Genomic DNA, 18,298 nt, shown 5'->3' with positions numbered 1-18,298 from the left:
ACTCCCTATCCTACTAGAGAAAAACAAAGAAAAAAAGCACATTTCTTGTAACAAATATACATAATCAAGCAAAACAAAATCTCCCACGGGCTGTATACAAAAAATATACATGTCTCATTCCACACTCTAAATCCATCACCTCTCTGTCAGGAGATGGAGAGCATGATTCATCACTGGTCCTCTGAAATGATGGATAGTCAATGTACCGATCCTAGTTCTTACACCTTTCAACGCTGTTGTTGCAGAGTTGTTGTCACTACAGAAATTATTCCCCTAGTTCTGTTCATGTTACTCTTCATTAGTTTATAAAAGTCCTCAAAATTATTCATTTTTTATGATATCAATTTTATGGTATAAATTATTCTTCTGGTTCTGCTCACTTTAATCTGCTTCCATCCACATAAATCTTTGGGGGGGGGGAGGCAGGGCAATGAGGGTTAAGTGACTTGCCTAGGGTCACACAGCTAGTACATAAATCTTTCTATATCTTTCTGAAATCATCTATTTCATCATTTCTTAGAGCACCATAGTACTCCATCATATCATATCCCACAACTCATGCAAACATTCCTCAATCATTGGACATCCTTTTAGTTTCTAGGGGTTTTGACACCACACAAAGAGCTGTTATAAGTATTTTTGTACATCAAGGACCTTTTCTTCTTTCTTTGATCTCTTTTTGTGCCTAGTTCTAGTGGTGGCTTAGCTGGATCAAAGAGCACACATTGTTTAGCTAGGTTTTCTGTATAATTCCTGATTGCTTTTCTTCCTTTTATTTAGCCTCAGTTTCCTTTTGTCTTCTAACTTTATTTATAGAAAAATGCCAATATTGATATGGCTCAGTTCTTCTAGTAATATATCAGCTCAATGAAAATGATCTTACATTCAGAGTACCAATGATTAATTTAATGTTTCTAGATTAAAAAATGTGAATCTTTATACTTTCTATCCCTTTACTGTTATTTTGACAGAAATGCTCCTGAAGTGGAAGGGGGCCACACCAGACTGAGGGACATTTTGCTTTTCTCATTTGTTAATTTCATGGGTTCTCATGGCCAAATAATGAATCACCGACTATCCAACCTAATTTGGTAGGTTGGTCCTCAGATAATAGATAGTTTACAAATGGGAATGTATTTAGCATCTTCAAGTACTCAGGATAACCCTCAATACCATGTTGAGACATTAGAATGGGGAGAAATTATTATTTAAAATAATAACATCTTTTTTTCAAAAATAAATCTTTATTAATATCTTTTGTTCTTACTTCTGGATTCGAAAAGATCAGTTGGGATGGATCCCAACCCCAGAGAAGGACAATGCCAAACAAAATTCAAATTCCCAAACAATTGAACTCATTTCACATAACAGCAAGGTTATGCTTAAGATTCTGCAAACTAGGCTTCAGCAATATGTGAACTGAGAACCACTGGAAGAAGCAAAGGAACTAGAGAACAAGTTGCCAACATTCACTGGATTATGGAGAAAGCAAGGGAGTTCCAGAAACATCTACTTCTGCTTTATTGACTACACGGAAGCATTCAACCGTGTGAGTCACGACAAAGTGTGGCAAGTCCTCAAAGAGATGGGGACACCAGATCATCTTACCTGTCTCCAGAGGAACCTGTATGTGGGCCAAGAAGCAACAGTTAGAACTAAACCTGGAACAACCCATTGGTTTAATATTGGAAAAGGAGAACAACAAAGCTGTTTTTAATCACCTTATTTACTTAATTTATATGCAGAGTATATCATGTGATGTGCTGGATGAATCAAAAGCTAGAACTAAAGTTACCAGTAGAAATAATGATGCTCCCACTGTGATGGCAGAAAAGGAAGAATTAGGAAGCCCCTTGATGAGGGTGAAAGAGGAGAGTGTAAAAGCTGGCTTGAAACTTTAACATTTTTTAAAAAAACCTAAGATCTTGGCAACTGGTCTCATCACTTCCTGGCAAATAGAGAAGAAATAGAAGCAGTATCAGATTTTATAATCTTGGGCTCAAAAATCATTGCATATGGTGACTGCAGACATGAAATTAAAATATACTCCTTGGAATGAAAGCTATGGCCAATCTGGGCAGCCTACTAAAAAGTAGGGACATCACCTTGTGACAAAGGTCCATATAGTCAAAGTTGTGGTTTTTCCAGTAGCAAAGTATGGCTGTGAGAGCTGAATTAGAAGGAAAGCCGAGCACTGCAAAAATCGACACTTTCAAATCATGGTGCTGGAGAAGACTTTTTTTTGGGGGGGGGGCAGGGCAAAGAGGGTTAAGTGACTTGCCCAGGGTCACACAGCTAGTAAGTGTCAAGTATCTGAGGTCAAATTTGAACTCAGGTCCTCCTGAATCCAGGGCTGGTGCTTTATCCACTGCGCCACCTAGCTGCCCCCCTGGAGAAGACTTTTGAGAGTCCCTTGGACAACAAGGAGATCAAAGCAGTGAATATCTAAAGAAATTAGTTCAGACTACTCTCTGGAAGGAAAAATACTGAAGCTGAAGCTTAAATATTTTGCCACATAATGCGAAGACAAGACTCATTGGAAGAGACTAATATTGGGAAGGATTGAAGGCAAAAGGAAAAGGGCACGGCAGAGGAAGAGATGGACAGATAATGTCATGGAAGCAATAAAAATAAGCCTAGACAGACTTTGGTAGATAGTGGAAGACAAAAGGGCCTTGGTGTGCAATGGACCATGGGGTCACAAAGAGTTGGACATGACTAAACAATCCAATGAGAACAAAATTTCCCCCTATATCCCTCCACTTATCCTCTTCCCATATAAAAAGATTTTTTTTAAAAGAAAAACGAAGAAAATATCAGCAAAGCTAGTCAAGGCATCCAAAAAATTCTAACAATAGGTGAAATGTTCCACACTTTTGGACACTCCAACACACATACGCACACACATGCACACACACACACGCACAGCACACTCTCACACATGGGCATACACACACTCCCCTCTGTAAAAGTTTTGGTGGCAGTTCTCCTATCTTTTCCTTGAGGCCATATTCATTCTTTGTAATTTTACAAAATTCATTGGGAATTGAGTAACTTGCCATCGAGTAACACTTTAAGATTTACAAATGCCCCAGATGACCAGTAGTAAGTGTATAAGGAATCAGGCTAGGGATAGCTCTACTTTCCTGGTGAGACATCAGCAGTAGCCTAGATGGGGAGTCACAAGCTGGCCTGGCCCCAAGCCTAATTTCTGGGCTCTGTGCCTGCATGCTGAGGGAGATTGCGGACAGAGGTCCTAAAACATAAGTAAACAGACCTCTAAAGGCCAGTGCTGACCTTTTAGTCACCTGATGCCCACTGACTCTGTCCCTACCATGGCAACCTTGGATTCTGTGTTTCCCCCAAACAAAGGCAGCCAGTGTATGTTTTGCTGTACTGTGTGTTTCAGGACTGGGTTTAATCTCTGTGTGGTCAGCATTAGATAACCCTAAAAGTGACAGTGTGGTTCCCTGGTCCAATCTCCCCTCAGTGTAGAAATCCTCTCTACAAAATCCCTGACAAGTCATCTCCCCCTACTTGAACATCTTCAGTGATAAGAGACCTGTCATAGTGTAAGGAGCACAGTGAGGGAGGGAAGGGGAACAGGCCAATGAGGACACAGTCCTTAGAGCTTGTGTAATGTGTTCTACTTGGCACCATCGCAGGAGAATGTTTGTTGAGCCTGCTTCTGCAAATGGGTGATGGTGTGGACCAGGAGGGGCTCTGCCCCTGATTCACAGCTTGCTGGGAGTGGTGAAGGGAAAGCCTTGTAATTGTATATACAAAAGGCTCAAAGGAACTGAAGAACCTTTCCTGATTGGTGGCGAGTTGGGCAAGAACTGCTGTATTTCTCAGGGATGGAGAAAGAGGTAGTAGGTGCTGTCCCAGATTGTCTTATCCCCCCATGCAGGAAACCATGTGCTCCGAATCCATGCTGTTCTAAGGAAGAGGTTCTTAACCAGGGGTCTCCAGCTGTTCTTACTTCTATATATGTCATCTTGTCCTTCTAGACCAGGGGTTCTTAACCAGGGATCCAAGGTTATTTTTTAAAAGTACATTTATTTTTTATTTTTATTTTTTGTGGGGCAAGGGGGGTTAAGTAACTTGCCCAGGGTCACACAGCTAGTAAGTGTCGAGTGTCTGAGGCTGGATTTGAACTCAGGTACTCCTGAATCCAGGGCTGGTGCTTTATCCACTGTGCCACCTAGCCACCCCCTAAGTACATTTATTTTTATAACTATATTTCGATATAATTGGTTTACTTTTTAAGCTTATTTTATGTAACTTAAAATGCTATTCTGAGAAGGTGCACATGGACTTCACCAGACTGCCAAAGATGTCAATGACAAAAAAAGGATAAGAACCCCCGTTTTAAGGGTTGTGCCATAATTGGACTGTCCTACATTACAAGAGGGATTCATTCCATTTTGGGACGGCTCCGAGTGTTAGGAAATCCTTTCTTATATTCAGAATAAAATTTGCTTCTTTGCCATTTCCACTTATTTCTTGTAGTTCAGCTCTCTGTGGGGTCAAAGAATTCACATTTAATCCCTCTTCCACATGACAGCCCTTCGGATATTTGAAAACAATGATCAGATCCCTGCCAAGTCTTTTCCTTTCTATTGAAAATATTTTATTGGAAATTTATTTATTGGAAATAAATATTCTTATTTATTATTATCCCCCTCAAGATTTCACTGTGGAGTTTTTTTAGTGATGTTGTTCAGTCCTGTCTGACTCTTTGTGACCCCATTTGGGGTTTTCTTGGCAAAGATACTGGAGTAGTTTTCTGTTTCCTTCTCCAGCTCTTTTTACAGATGAGGAAACTGAGGCAAACATGGTTAAGTGATTTGCCCAGGTTCACACAGCTAGTATGAGTCTGAGGACAGATTTGATTATTTCTTTTTTTTTCTTTCTTTTTTTTTTGGTGGGTCAATGAGGGTTAAGTGACTTGCCCAAGGTCACACAGCTAGTAAGTGTAAAGTGTCTGATTCTGGATTTGAAATCAGGTCCTCCTGAATCCAAGGCCAGTGCTTTATCCACTGTGCTACCTAGCTGCCCCCTCTGAGGACAGATTTGAACTCAGATCTTCCTGACTCCAAGCTCAGTGTTCTATCCATTGCACCACCTAGCTGCCCTTTTAAAGTGATACCCTTCCTTTTTTCTATCATATCCATTTCTTTCTTTTTAAAATTTAATTTAATTTTTATCATATCCATCTCTGTATATATCCCTCCTCACTCCCTTAGCCATGGAGTCTTCCCCAGTAACAAAGAATTTAAAAGGAAGAGGACAAAAACAGTTCACCAAAACCAACCAGAAAACAGTTTACCAATCATGTGTAAAGTATATGCAATATTCTCACACACACCCCCACACCCCCACACCCCCACCCCCCCCACCCCCCCCCCCCCACCCCCCTGACGCAGGTGCACCCACCCCCACCCTCTGTAACAAAGAGAGATACATCCTCTCAACTCTTCCCTGGGTCCAAACATACATTCAATTCTGTTGTTCTTTATGTCTACAAAGGCATCATATATGTTGTCTTAGTTCTAATTCACTCTGCATCAGTTCATGTAAGACTTCACATGCTATTCTGGATTCTCCATACTGATTTTTTCTTGGGACAGAGTAGTATTGGCTATAATCATATCCCATGATTTGTTTAGTCATTCTCCAATTGATGGGTACCTGCTCTATTTCCAGTTCTTTACTACCATGACAAGTGCTATGAGGAATATTTTGGTATACGTGGAACCTTTTCCTTTTGTCTTTGCCATCCTTGGGCCAAATGCCTGGTAGTGGCATCTTCTGAGTCTTTTCAAGGAGACAGCATGGTACGGTGGAAAGAATACTGGGTTTAGAGTCAAATGACCTGAGTTCAAGTCTCTACTATTTAGAAGTTGTATGACCTTGAATAAGTCTTTAGCTTCTCAGGGCTTCTGTTTCTTCAACTGTTAAATGAATTTGTTGAATCTAGGATTGTGTGGAATCTATAATGGCTTCAGTACATAGGGAAAAGGGAAGGGAGAAAAGGAAGGGGACAGAAAGAATGTGGAGAAAGGGGGCAGCTAGGTGGCACAGTGGATAGAGCACCGGCCCTGGAGTCAGGAGTACCTGAGTTCAAATCCAGCCTTAGACACTTAACACTTACTAGCTGTGTGACCCTGGGCAAGTCACTTAACCCCAATTGCCTCACTAAAAAAAAAAAAAAGAATGTGGAGAAAGTCAGTCAGTCAATAAGCATTTATTAAGCACCAGCTGTGTGCAAAAGATAGTCCCTGCCCTCGAGCTCATAGTCTAATGAGGGAGATGGTATGCAAACAACTATGTGCAAACAAACTATATACAGGATAATCAGGAAATAATCCTAAAGGGAGGGCAATAGAATTGAGAGGGATCAGAAAAGGCTTCCCTGTAAAAGATGGGATTTTAACTGTGACTTGAGGGAATTCAGGGGGCAGAAATGAGGAAGGAGAATGTTCTAGTCATGGAGGATGGCCAGAGAAAATGCCCAGAGCCAAGAGAGTGTCTTGTTCAAGGCACAGCAAAGAGGCCGCTGAAGAGTGCATGACAGGGAACTGGAAAGATGGGGAGGGACTGGGTTGTAAAGGGCTTTGAATGCCAAATGAAAGGTTTGGAATTTGATCCCAGAGGCAATAGGGAGCCATTGCAGTTTAGGTGGGGGGGTGGGGGGGGTAGCATGACATGGTCAGACTGGTACTTTAGCAAAATCATTTTGGTGGCTGGCCCTGGATTCAGGAGAACTTGAGTTCAAATGTGACCTCAGACACTTGACATTTACTAGCTGTGTGACCTTAGGCAAGTCACTTAACCCTCATTGCCCCCACCCCCACCCCCACCCCCAAATGCATCACAGATGCACTTCTCCATGACCAAGGCCCAAACCCTAGTTCAGCTTCTCATCACCTTTGCCCTGAACCCTGACTCCAGTTTGTCTGCTTTCCAATTACATCCTGCTAGTTATCTTTTTAATGTACAGACAGATCCCATCACATCACTCCTCTGCTTCCATGCCTGCTAATTGTCAGACCATATAGATCCCATATGTTAGAATTAAGGGCCTGCTACAGTCTAAACCCAATTTATCTTTTCAGCTTTATCTCTAGCAATCCCTTTCTGCTCCAGCCAGAACAATCTTCTTCGTATTGAATTGGCACCTTGCTAATTTGTATTTGTTCATGTGGCATGAAATTCTCTCCTTTCTTTCCTCCCCTAATCCAAATTTCTTCATTTAATCCAAGGCAAGGCTGAGGTTCTGAGCAGGACACTCTAGACCTCTGTCTTGTCAAGTTCTCTGAGCCTTTCATGTGTGTGAATCCCATCTCTCCCCATAGCTACCAGACTGGGAGCTTCCTGGGTGGGGGTGGAGGGAGAACTGGGTCTACTCCTCTTCTTTCCTCTCTTCCTCAAAAACTATGAGCTCACTGAGGGCAGGTGCTTCCTCCTCTTTTCCTCCCCAGACTTTGAGCTCCCTAAGGGATGAGCTCAGGTTTCCTTCTCTTTTTGTATTTATCTGGTAGTTCATTGACTGATTGGCTGATAGACAGAAAGAGCCCTAGGATTGACTTCTGAGTCCCAGGCCTTGTCTGGCTCCTTAGGGACTTTGGAATCCCAAAGCTCTTATAGACACAGGAGTCTACCAGGCCAGTGTATAGGGATACAAGAGCAAGGATTTTCTGCCTCTCTGTGTATCCTGAAGGAAGTTGCAGGGAGAGCTGACAGAATGATCTGCATAGTTTCTCTCTGGACTCTGTCCCTCCATCTACCGTAACTTTGCTTCTCCTATGTGCCATCTTCTCCTTTCCTGGCTATCAGGGCAGATGTGCTAGAATGGGGCTGTTACCAGTTTATAATTAGGTTTACAGGGTCAGCCTTGGAAAGGTCTAATCACCAGCTGAGACCTGCACCAGCTAGGTGGTACAGTGGATAGAGCACCAGCCCTGGAGTCAGGAGGACCTGAGTTCAAATCCGGCCTCAGACACTTGACACTTACTAGCTGTATGACCCTGGGGAAGTCACTTAACCCCAATTGCCTCACCAAAAAAACCACCGGAGGCCTAAACCTGCCACCCAATGAAAATTCAGAGCAAATTTTATTGGCAGCCATAATGTACAGGGGCCTAACCTGGGCTACAGAGTCAGGTGGAGAGGAGAGAGGTGTACGCTTTCATGAGAAGATAGGAAACAAAGGAGTGGATACAGGACCCACCCTTAGGAAACTCACAATCTAGCTGTACAACATATTATGAGAAAATGATAAGAGCAGACGTGTAAATAGCACTTTAAAGGCATTTGCCCTACATTCTCTCATTGGATCTCCAATGATGTAGAGATTACCTCTATTATCTTACAGATAAGGAAACAGAGCAGCTAAGTGGCTTACCCAGGGTCACAATCAAACCATAAACAATCGAGAAATTCACTAGAAATATTTGCTTTTGAACGGAGCCATGATTTCTTACCCCCTTCTCCCAGCTTCCCTCTTTCTGCCAAGGGCACAGCTGGCCTCCCAACAATCACAGCTTGAGAACCTCCAGCTTTAGAATCCTGGGCTCTTCCTTCTTCCTCTTCCCCATTATACAATAAGGCTGCCTCCCCAACAGCTCTCTCCCTGGTGCCCTTCCCTCTGCTCCCACAGCCACCAGCCTGGTTTAAATGCTGGCCATCTTGGCAATGCATTTCATGCCGTGTCTTATGCAGACGGTATTGGTGGTCAAGTGTTTCAGCCTACTTATACACAGCATACGTCTTCCAGGGAGTTGCTACGACGGCTCAGTCTAATCCTGGTGTTAGTCACAGACTGGGAGTAGAAATCTCCTTTCTAACTCATTCTCCATCTCTTTTGAAGCTCCCTCCAGAAGCCGGTAAAGAGCTTTAGCCCAGGGATTCTTAACTTTTTTGCGTGTGTTGGACCCCTGTGGCAGTTTGGTGAAGCCCAAAATTATGTTTTCTCTGAATAATGTTTTTAAAATGCCAGTCAGTCAACAAGCATTTAAGAGGTAGCTATTTGGCTCAATGGATAGAGTGCTATGCCTGGAGTCAGGGAGAGCTAAGTTCAAATCTGACCTCAGACTCAGTAAGTACTAGCTATGTGACCCTGGACAAGTCACTTAATCTCTGCCTTAATCCACTGGAGAAGGGAATGCCAAGTCACTCCAGTATCTTTGCCAGGAAAACTCCATGGAGAGCATTGCCGTGACTGTGAGGTAACGAAGAATTGTAAACGACTGCACGACTGAACAACATGTACCAAACACTGTGTTAAACATTGGGGATACAAAGAAAGACCAAAACCAGTTCCTGCCTTCAAGGAGCTCACAGTCTAATGAGAGAGACAACATGCAAACACCTACATGCAGACAGAGGAGTAAGGGGGATCAGAAAAGGCTTCTTAAAGAAGGTGGAGCAGCTAGGTGGCACAGTAGAGAAATATATATACTGAAGTCTGGGGGCAGCTAGGTGGAGCAATGGATAAAGCACCGGCTCTGGATTTAGGAGGACCTGAGTTCAAATCCAACCTCAGACACTTGACATTTACAAACCGTGTGACCCTGGGCAAGTCACTTAACCCTCATTGCTCCATAAAAACAAACAAACAAAAAAAGGTGGGTCTTTAGCTGAGACTCAAAAGGTAGGGCATAGGGGGCAGCTAGGTGGCACAGTGGATAGAGAACTGGCCCTGGAGTCAGGAGGACCTGAGTTCAAATCTGACCTCAGACACCTAACACTTACTAGCTGTGTGACCCTGGGCAAGTCACTTAACCCCAATTGCCTCACTAAAAAAAAAAAATTGGACATAAAGATGTTGATGAGAAACATTCCAGGCATGAGGCATGGCTAATAAAAATAGAGCCAGGAAATGGAGTGTTGTGTGTGAGGAAAAGCAAGGAGGCCAACATCACTGCCTCAAAGAGGATATGGAGAGGCAAGGTATGAGCCAAGAAGGCCAGTATTATCCCCATCTTACAGATGAAGAAACTAAGACTAAGTGACTGACTGTATAAAATAAAGCATATAGGATTACAAAGGAAACCAGTTATATTGAAATATAATTGTAGACACTTGTGTTTCCTAAACCTTAATTTCTCCCTTTGTAAAATGATACAGTTGCACTAGAGGCTAGCTGAAGCCCAATTCCAGTTCTGATATTCCATGTTCTGTGAGTCAGAAGACTTAGGTTCCAGTGACTCTGTCTCCTTGCTAGCTCTATGACCATGGACTACCTTACTCTAGCTCTGGGCCTCCCACCTCTATAAAATGAGAAAGTTGGGCTAATGCCCCTTCCAACTTTAAAAACCAGAGACTCAGAAATTTACCTGTATTTGTGTATTCACACATTGTTGTTGTTCAGTCACTCACTTGTGCCTGACTCTTCACAACCTCATGGATAGATAACATGAATGTCAGTACCATCCTGGGGGTTTTCTTGGCAAAGATACTGGTAGTGGTTTGCCATTTCCTTCTCCAGTGGATTAAGGCAAACAGAGATTAAGTGATTTGCCCAGAGTCACACAGGTAGTGAATGTCTGAGGCAAGATTTGAACTCAGGTCTTCCTGACTCCAGGCCCAGCACCCTATCTGCCCCATGTGTATATATACATATATATATATATCTATAATATATTATGTATATATTATATATCATTTATATGTTAATATATTTCTATAAATATATTGTATATTATATACACATATCCATAATATATAACAATATTATATATAATATGTAATGAGATATTCTATATAATTATATGTGATATCTAATAACACAACACAATACAATACATACACATATATAAATATATAGTCCCTGAAAATTGGCATTGATAGGGAACTGAGCTTTAGCATCATTAGTCTGGTTGGGGGGAATAGAGGGAGGAGACCATTCCAAGCCTCAGTAATCTTGATTAAGGGATGTCCTGAATACAGATGAGAAAAAGTACTAGTGACCACAGAATCACAGAATTTCAGAGTCAGGAGGAAGGAACCTCAGACATCACCTCATCCAACTAGTGTCTAAACAGAAATCCCCTCTACCATAGCTTCAACAGGTGCTTCTGCTAGGAAAGGAAACTCACTACCTGTCAAGACAATGTCAGTATGGGACAGCTGGGATCATTAGGAAGTGTTTCCTTGTATCGAGTCATATCCTCAGCTCAATGAGCTCTGAGCCATGCAGGAAATCTGACTCTTCTCTGCACACAGATAAAAGGGTTTTGAAGGATGAAGGCCAGGGAGGTGTTATTCACAAGACCCGAAGGAGGCCAGAGAGGATGCTTAGGCTGTGAGTAGAGTCCAGGAGGGAGGTGTAGAAGGGACCTAGGAGTCCCTTAGGGTTGTAGGGATTGTTTATAATAATAAGTATTCCTATTCTACAGACAAGAGAGTTTAGGTGACTTACCCCAATGTTAAGTGACTCCAAATCCAGTACTTACCACTATACTACATTGCCTCACAATGAGAATTAAGGCAGGGAGAAAAAAAAAGGAAAAAAATTAATTTACATGATAACTTTAATAGCAAGTTCTACATAATAGATTTGCAGTTTCATGTGCAACCATATTTTTTATTATACTTTGTTATGGAAATGCTTGTTTTATTCCATAAATTAAAAATAAAATTTTAAAACAGAAAAAAAAGAAAATTTAATTTTTTCTTAAAAAATGAGAAAAGCTTGAGGATACAATCTAGGCATATTAAGAAACCAAAATGACATTATATTTGATTATTATTTTTTCACTTTTTAAAATACTTTAATCTAAGATAGCTAGATGGCACAGTGGATAGAGCTCTGAGCCTGAAGTCAGGAAGACCTAACTGTGTTACTGTGGGAAAGTCACTTAACTTCTGTGTGCCTCAGTTTCTTCAACTGTTAAAATGGGGATAATAAAAATACCTATCTGGCAGGATTGTTGTATGCATCAAATGAGATAATATTTTGTAAAAGCACTGTGCACAGTGCCTGGCACATGGTAGATACTGTATAAATGCTTATTTCCTTCCCTTCATTATTTTATTTGATCTTCGCCTGACGAAAACAAGGACTGGGATTATCATCTCCCTACTCACCAAGGGTAGTGATAGCACCTACCTCCCAGGGATGTTGTAGGGATTCAAAGAGACAGTGCCTGACACATAGTAGGTGTTATACAAATGTGAGCTATCTTTGGTGAATTCAAATCTGGTCTCAGACTAGTTGTATGACCCTGGACAAGTCACTTAACCCTGTTTGCCTCAGTTTCCTCATCTGTAAATTAAGCTGGAGAAGGAAATGCATCCCAGAGAAAAGGGACTTTCATTAGGTCTCACAATCAGAGTCAGGATCCAAACCAAGGTCTTTTGGTTCCAGGTCTACCAAGGACCTTTCTACCATGTTCTATTGTCTCCACTTGGGTGGGAACCAGGCAGACAGTTTTAAAGACTGAATCGGGCATTCCCAGAGTTTCCAGACACTCTGTTTATGTGTAACGCTGTCCAGCTTCAAGGACCAACAGATGGATAAAGGAGCCTTGGAACATTCTTCCTTTCAAAAGTGGCCTTTTCGTATCTGGCTGCCGATGGGCTAGCAGATTGTGGGTAGTATGGCTGGCCATATGCCACACATCTGTGAGGGCTTCGTTATTAATCGTCAAAAAGATCACAGGAGTATTTAACCCTTACTTGTCTCTCTATCTAGCTGTGTCCTTGCCTGGGCTTTGATGGTTGTATCTGGCAGGCAGGCTTAGGGTTTGGGTCGGCATAACAATGGAAGACCCAGACTCAGGGCCTGTGTAATGAGGGGTCCCTGCTGAGCCAAACAGGAAGGTATTGGTAACAATTCCTAACACCGATGTAGCACTTCTAGCTTTTCAAAACACTTTCACATCCACTATTTTATTTGAACTTCACAACAACCTTTTGAAGGAGGCTGGGTAGAAATTATTATAACTAATTGGAAGCAGCTAAGTACAGTAGTGGGAATAGAGTGTGGGCTCCAGAGTCAGGAAGACATGACTTCAAATCTAGCCTGTGTGACCCTGGGCAAATCACAACCACTGTTTTACCTCAGTTTCCTCAACTATAAGACAGGATAGTGGTAGCACCTACATCCCAGGGATGTTGTAGGGATCCAAAGAGACAGTGCCTGACACATAGTAGGTGTTATACAAATGTAAGATATCTTTGGTGAATTCAAATCTGGCCTCAGACTAGCTGTGTGACCCTGGACAAGTCACTTAACTCTGTTTGCTTCAGTTTCCTCATCTGTAAAATAAGATGGAGAAGGAAATGGCAAACCACTCCAGTGTCTTTGCCAAGAAAACTTCAAATGGGGTCATGAAGAGTTGGACATGACTGAAACGACTGACTGAATGACAACAACATTGGGATCCAGAGAATTGAAGAGACTTACCCAAGGTCATATAGCAAATGAATAAGAGAGTAGGAACTCAAAACCAGCCCTAGTGGAATCCTAGTCCCATAGTCTTCCTATATATCTTGCTGCCTCCAATGGTGGTCAATAACTCAGTTACCTATCTTGTACATTATCTGGGGCATATTGCCAAACACCCTTCCAATTTTCCCATTCTCACCTTGCTCCTAGTCACTTTCCTAGCTGCCAGTCTGAGAGTGAGCCCACGGGAAGCAAATGCTTTTGTTTTTTGTTTGTTTGGGTTTTGGGGGGGATTTTTTGCGGGCCAATGGGGGTTAAGTGACTTGCCCAGGGTCACACCGCTGGTAAGTGTCAAGTGTCTGAGGTTGGATTTGAACTCAGGTCCTCCTGACTCCAGGGCCACTGCGCCACCTAGCCGCCCCGTAAATGCTTTTGTGTAGTGGAAAGAGTAGAGGACAAGGAGCCAGGAAAGTTGGATTCTAGGCCTAATTAGGTCTTTACTGTCACCTTCTAATTCCTTCTTTTCCCTTTCCTGAGTCTTGGTTTCTCCATCTGGAATATGAAAGGGTTGGACTAACTCATCTCTCAGCTCCCTCCCAACTCAGACCTTTCTGTGTTCTCTGTTCCGAGGTTCTCTCCCTCTGACATTCTGTTCTAAATAATGACTCCCTCACATTCATAGAACAATTCAGAGAGAGTACAAAGCACCCATCTGTTGTCTCATCTGAGCCTCCGGCAATGCTGAAAGAGAGGGGCAGGGCAAGGATTTATGCAGATTAGGAAATCAGGGATCAGAAAGGGCAAGTGATTTGCATAAAATCACAGTTAGTGACGAGGCTTGGACGATAACCCAGATGTTCTGACCTCTGGTTCAAGGGTCTTTCTCCAGTCAATGGTTTTAGCCAGAGAAATAATAAAGGTAAAACCTGATTAAATTGTGGCCAGAATCAATCATATCCTGCACCCTGCGAAGATGGAATATCTATTTTTGATTTTATTCTTTGAAGAAAGTTGGGGCCTATGTCAGAAGGGCTCAGGAAGGCACACCAAATGAAAAGGGATAGAAGGGACCTTGATTATTCATGTGCTCCATCAATACCCCTCTCTATCCCCTCCCCAAAAACCTGAACATCGAAATAGCCACTTTTTCTTGGGAAGCCATATAATAGAGTTGGAGAAAATGGGTGGCCTTTTGTTGTTTTCAGGACTGGGCTGACCAGAGCTAGGGGTCAAGGTTCATTCTGAGGACAGGGTCAGGACTCAGGCTGGGACTGGGGTTGTAACTCTCTGGAGCCAGCGTCAAGGTTTAGTCTGAGGCCAGGAGGGAGCAGTAACTGTCTGTGCACAGCCCTGAGGAACGAACTCCCTTTCCCTAAGTATTGAGTTCAGTGGCTCAAAAGATGCCATTTTAAATATACCCTTTGACCCCAGCCGAGGCCTTAGATAGGGTGATGGGACGGAGGAATAAGAGTATGGGGGAGGGGCAGCTAGGTGGCACAGTGGATAGAGCACTGACCCTGAAGTCAGGATTTGAGTTCAAATCTGGCTCCAGACACTTGACACTTACTAGCTGTGTGACCCTGGGCAAGTCACTTAACCCCAATTGCCTCACCAAAAAAAAAAAAAAAGAGTATGTGTATTTAGCTCCAGGTTTAGGGGCTCAGCCAAGGCTCACCCAGACCTTTTACCCTCTGATGCGTTTTTTTTTTCCTTTCTAGGGAGGTAACAATGCTGGCCACACTGTGGTGGTTGATGGCAAAGAGTTCGATTTCCACCTGCTTCCCAGTGGCATCATCAACACCAAGGCTGTGTCCTTCATTGGTAAGCAGACCACCCTACCCTACCTCTACTTCTTATGGTGTCAAAAAGTTTAATATAATTTTTTTTCACTTAACCAAAATCTATCATCTCTTTCTGCCACCTTTCCTCCTTCCCACTACTGGGGAGAGGGATGGGGGTTGGGATGGGGCACAGATGGAACACTTAACAGATATGGATCATCAAGTAAAACAAATTTCTCCATTGTACATGTCAGAGAGAGAGAGAGAGAGAGAGAGAGAGGGAGGGAGGGAGGGAGGGAGATCCTGTGGAATCATTGGTGGTGGTTGAAATGATTAGAGTTCTTAGGTCTTTCAAAGACCTTTGTCTTTCTTTTTTTCTTTTTTTTTTTTTTAGTGAGGCAATTGGGGTTAAGTGACTTGCCCAGGGTCACATAGCTAGTAAGTGTTAAGTGTCTGAGTCCAGATTTGAACTCAGGTACTCCTGACTCCAGGGCTGGTGCTCTATCCACTGCGCCACCTAGCTGCCCCGTAAAGGCCTTTGTCTTTACAGTGTAAATATTTGCCACCCCTTAGCTTACTAGCTGAATGACCTTGGACAAGTCACTCTCCCTCTTTCATCCTTACAAAATCCCAGAATCTCACAGTTGGCAGGAACCTCAGAGGCCATCTATTCCAACCTGTGCCTAACCAAGGTTCCCCCCTACCACATCACCAATAAGTAGTAGTGCAATCTTCACTCAAATGAGTTAACATGCCTAAAGTGTTTTGCAAACCTTAAAGTGCTCTATAAATATGAATGCTAGTTATTATGATTATTATTCATTATTATTCACTTAAGGATTTCTGTTGAGGGAGACTGCACTCCCTCCTCCTGAGGCAGTCTATTCTGTTTTAGGACAACTGATTGTTAGAAAGCTTTTCCCTATGTCAAAACTAAATCTGCCTCTCAAATCTGGCCCTCTGGGACCAAGAACAATTTTAATCCTTCTATACCAACCATCTGTGGAACCTGGGGCCTAAAGCAGATCTGGACTCACACTGACCCAAGGTTCTATCTTGGAGACTTCTCATTAACTAATAACTCTTTTGCTCCCACCCAAATGCCTCTGGGAAATGTTGGCATTGTAACTTGTGTCTGAGTCATTAGGTCTATGCTTGCTGGCTTGAAGGCCACCGCTAATGGTGCAGAGAAATAGCCGCCATTTACTCAGGACAGAAATGAAAAGAAAAACCCCGTGTTCCCAGTGACTCCAGTGTCATTTCCCTTCCCTTGATTCTTTCTCTGTCCCAGGATCTTAATGCCCTCCAAAAACACATAAGTCTACACAAAGTCCATAATCTCTAGGGCTGAAATGAGCAAGTGAGGACCCCAGTGAGGACAGCTTCTGTGCCTCTATCCATTCCTCGTTGGGTCCTGCCAAGCTCTGTGGCTTATTGTCTCAATAATTTTCTATGGGTGACCTGGCAGCTAAAGCTACCACATCCCTCTGATTTTCTTGGATGCCACCATTGATTTTTTTCCTCCCTTTACCTCGGATCCCCCTCAGGACCAGAAATCTCCTTTTCCCCCATCAGTTAGTGCCAACCTCCGGGTTGCCTGGACTCCTGGGAAAACTAATCCCTGCCCTCCTCCAATCAGTTACCATGCTCTTGAAGCTAGGGACTTAGGAGACATGTAGTCTTCTCCAACCACTGCCACATTCTGTCTCCCTCTCCTTTGCCTGCACAAATAGAAAGGAAAGCAGAAAAGGAAGGTAGAGCTATTTCTGAGACAGTCTGTTATACTTGAAGACAACTCCCACATATCTTCTCCCTTCCCCAGACCAACCATCCCCTGTTTCTTTGATTGATCCTCATATGGCTCAATCTTTGGGGCCTTTTCCCATCCAGATCACTCTCCCCTGAGCACTTTATAACATCAATGTCCTTCCTTAAATAAGGAAGCCAGAACTAAACACAATGCTCCAGGTGTAATCTGACCAGCATAGAGCATAGTGGGGCGATCGCCCCCATCTCTCCTTTAATGCAGCCCAAGACTAAATTAGCTTTTTGTGGCTGGTGTAGCACTGTTGATGCCTTAGGTTGGCAGCCTATTAAAAGCACAGACCTCTTTGACATGAACTCCTGTCTAGACAAATCTCCCACACCCTGTACTTGGGAAGGTCATTTTTTTTTATCCCCATTCGATTTCATGTGATTAAGTAGTCCAATTTGTTGGGGTCTGATCCAGGTTCTTTTATCCAAACAATTTAGCTATTCCCATCAGCTTTCTGTCATATGCAGGTTCAGTCAGTATCCCTGTCACAGAAGACCTAAGGCATTGCCCTCTAAGAGAATGATGAATATCATTTGCACCCACTCCTTCCGTTCTACATCTATACCACTATTATCTCGCCTGCTTCTCTCCAGCTCTTCTACAATCACTGACAGAGAGACTTTAATGCTTTGTTAAAATCTAGGTACAGTCTAATAACTCTGTCGATAAAGGAAATGAAGTCCATTTGGCATGATATGTACTTGATGAACCATGCTGGCCAACTCTTTGTGATCATCTCTTTCTTTTTTAGATCTTCAGTAAAATTCTTTGAATAATATACTCTATAATTCTGCAAAGAATACAATTCAAGATCAGGAACCTATAGATTACAGTCTCCATTTTCTTTCCTTTTTTTTTTTGTTGTTGTTGTTGTTTTTCTATTTTTTTGCGGGTCAATGAGGGTTAAGTGACTTGCCCAGGGTCACACAGCTAGTAAGTGTCAAGTGTCTGAGACTGTATTTGAACTCAGGTCTTCCTGAATTCAAGGCCCGTGCTTTATCCACTGCACCACCTAGCTGCCCCCTTCTTTCCTGTTTTGACAATGGGGTCACACCCTTTTTCTCATCTATGTCTGAGCTTTCTTACTTCTTTCCTTCCTTCCTCTCTGCTTTTCTTCTTCCCTCTTTTCTTCTTTCTTTCCTTCCTTTTTTCTCCCTCCCTCTCTCCTTCCTACCTTCCTTCTTTCCCTCCCTCCCTCCCTCCCTCCTTCCTTCCTTCCTTCCTTCCTTCCTTCCTTCCTTCCTTCCTTCCTTCCTTCCTTCCTTCCTTCCTTCCTTCCTTCCTTCCTTCCTTCCTTCCTTC

General features: G+C 42.8%; 1 protein-coding gene across 1 annotated transcript in view; it reads left to right on the top strand.

Annotated features, from left to right (window-relative positions):
- The window catches only part of ADSS1 (adenylosuccinate synthase 1), a 91,333-nt gene that overhangs the window by 23,945 nt on the left and 49,090 nt on the right, over positions 1-18,298 (top strand). Inside the window, exon 2 of the mRNA XM_043986593.1 lies at positions 15,118-15,220. Coding sequence (XP_043842528.1) covers positions 15,118-15,220 — 103 coding nt within the window. The remainder of the gene's footprint in view (positions 1-15,117; positions 15,221-18,298) is intronic.

The sequence above is a fragment of the Dromiciops gliroides genome, chromosome 2, assembly GCF_019393635.1.
Source record: "Dromiciops gliroides isolate mDroGli1 chromosome 2, mDroGli1.pri, whole genome shotgun sequence".
NCBI lineage: Eukaryota > Metazoa > Chordata > Mammalia > Microbiotheria > Microbiotheriidae > Dromiciops > Dromiciops gliroides.
Note: the sequence above shows the minus strand (reverse complement) of the source record. Positions and strands in the feature narration are given on the sequence as shown.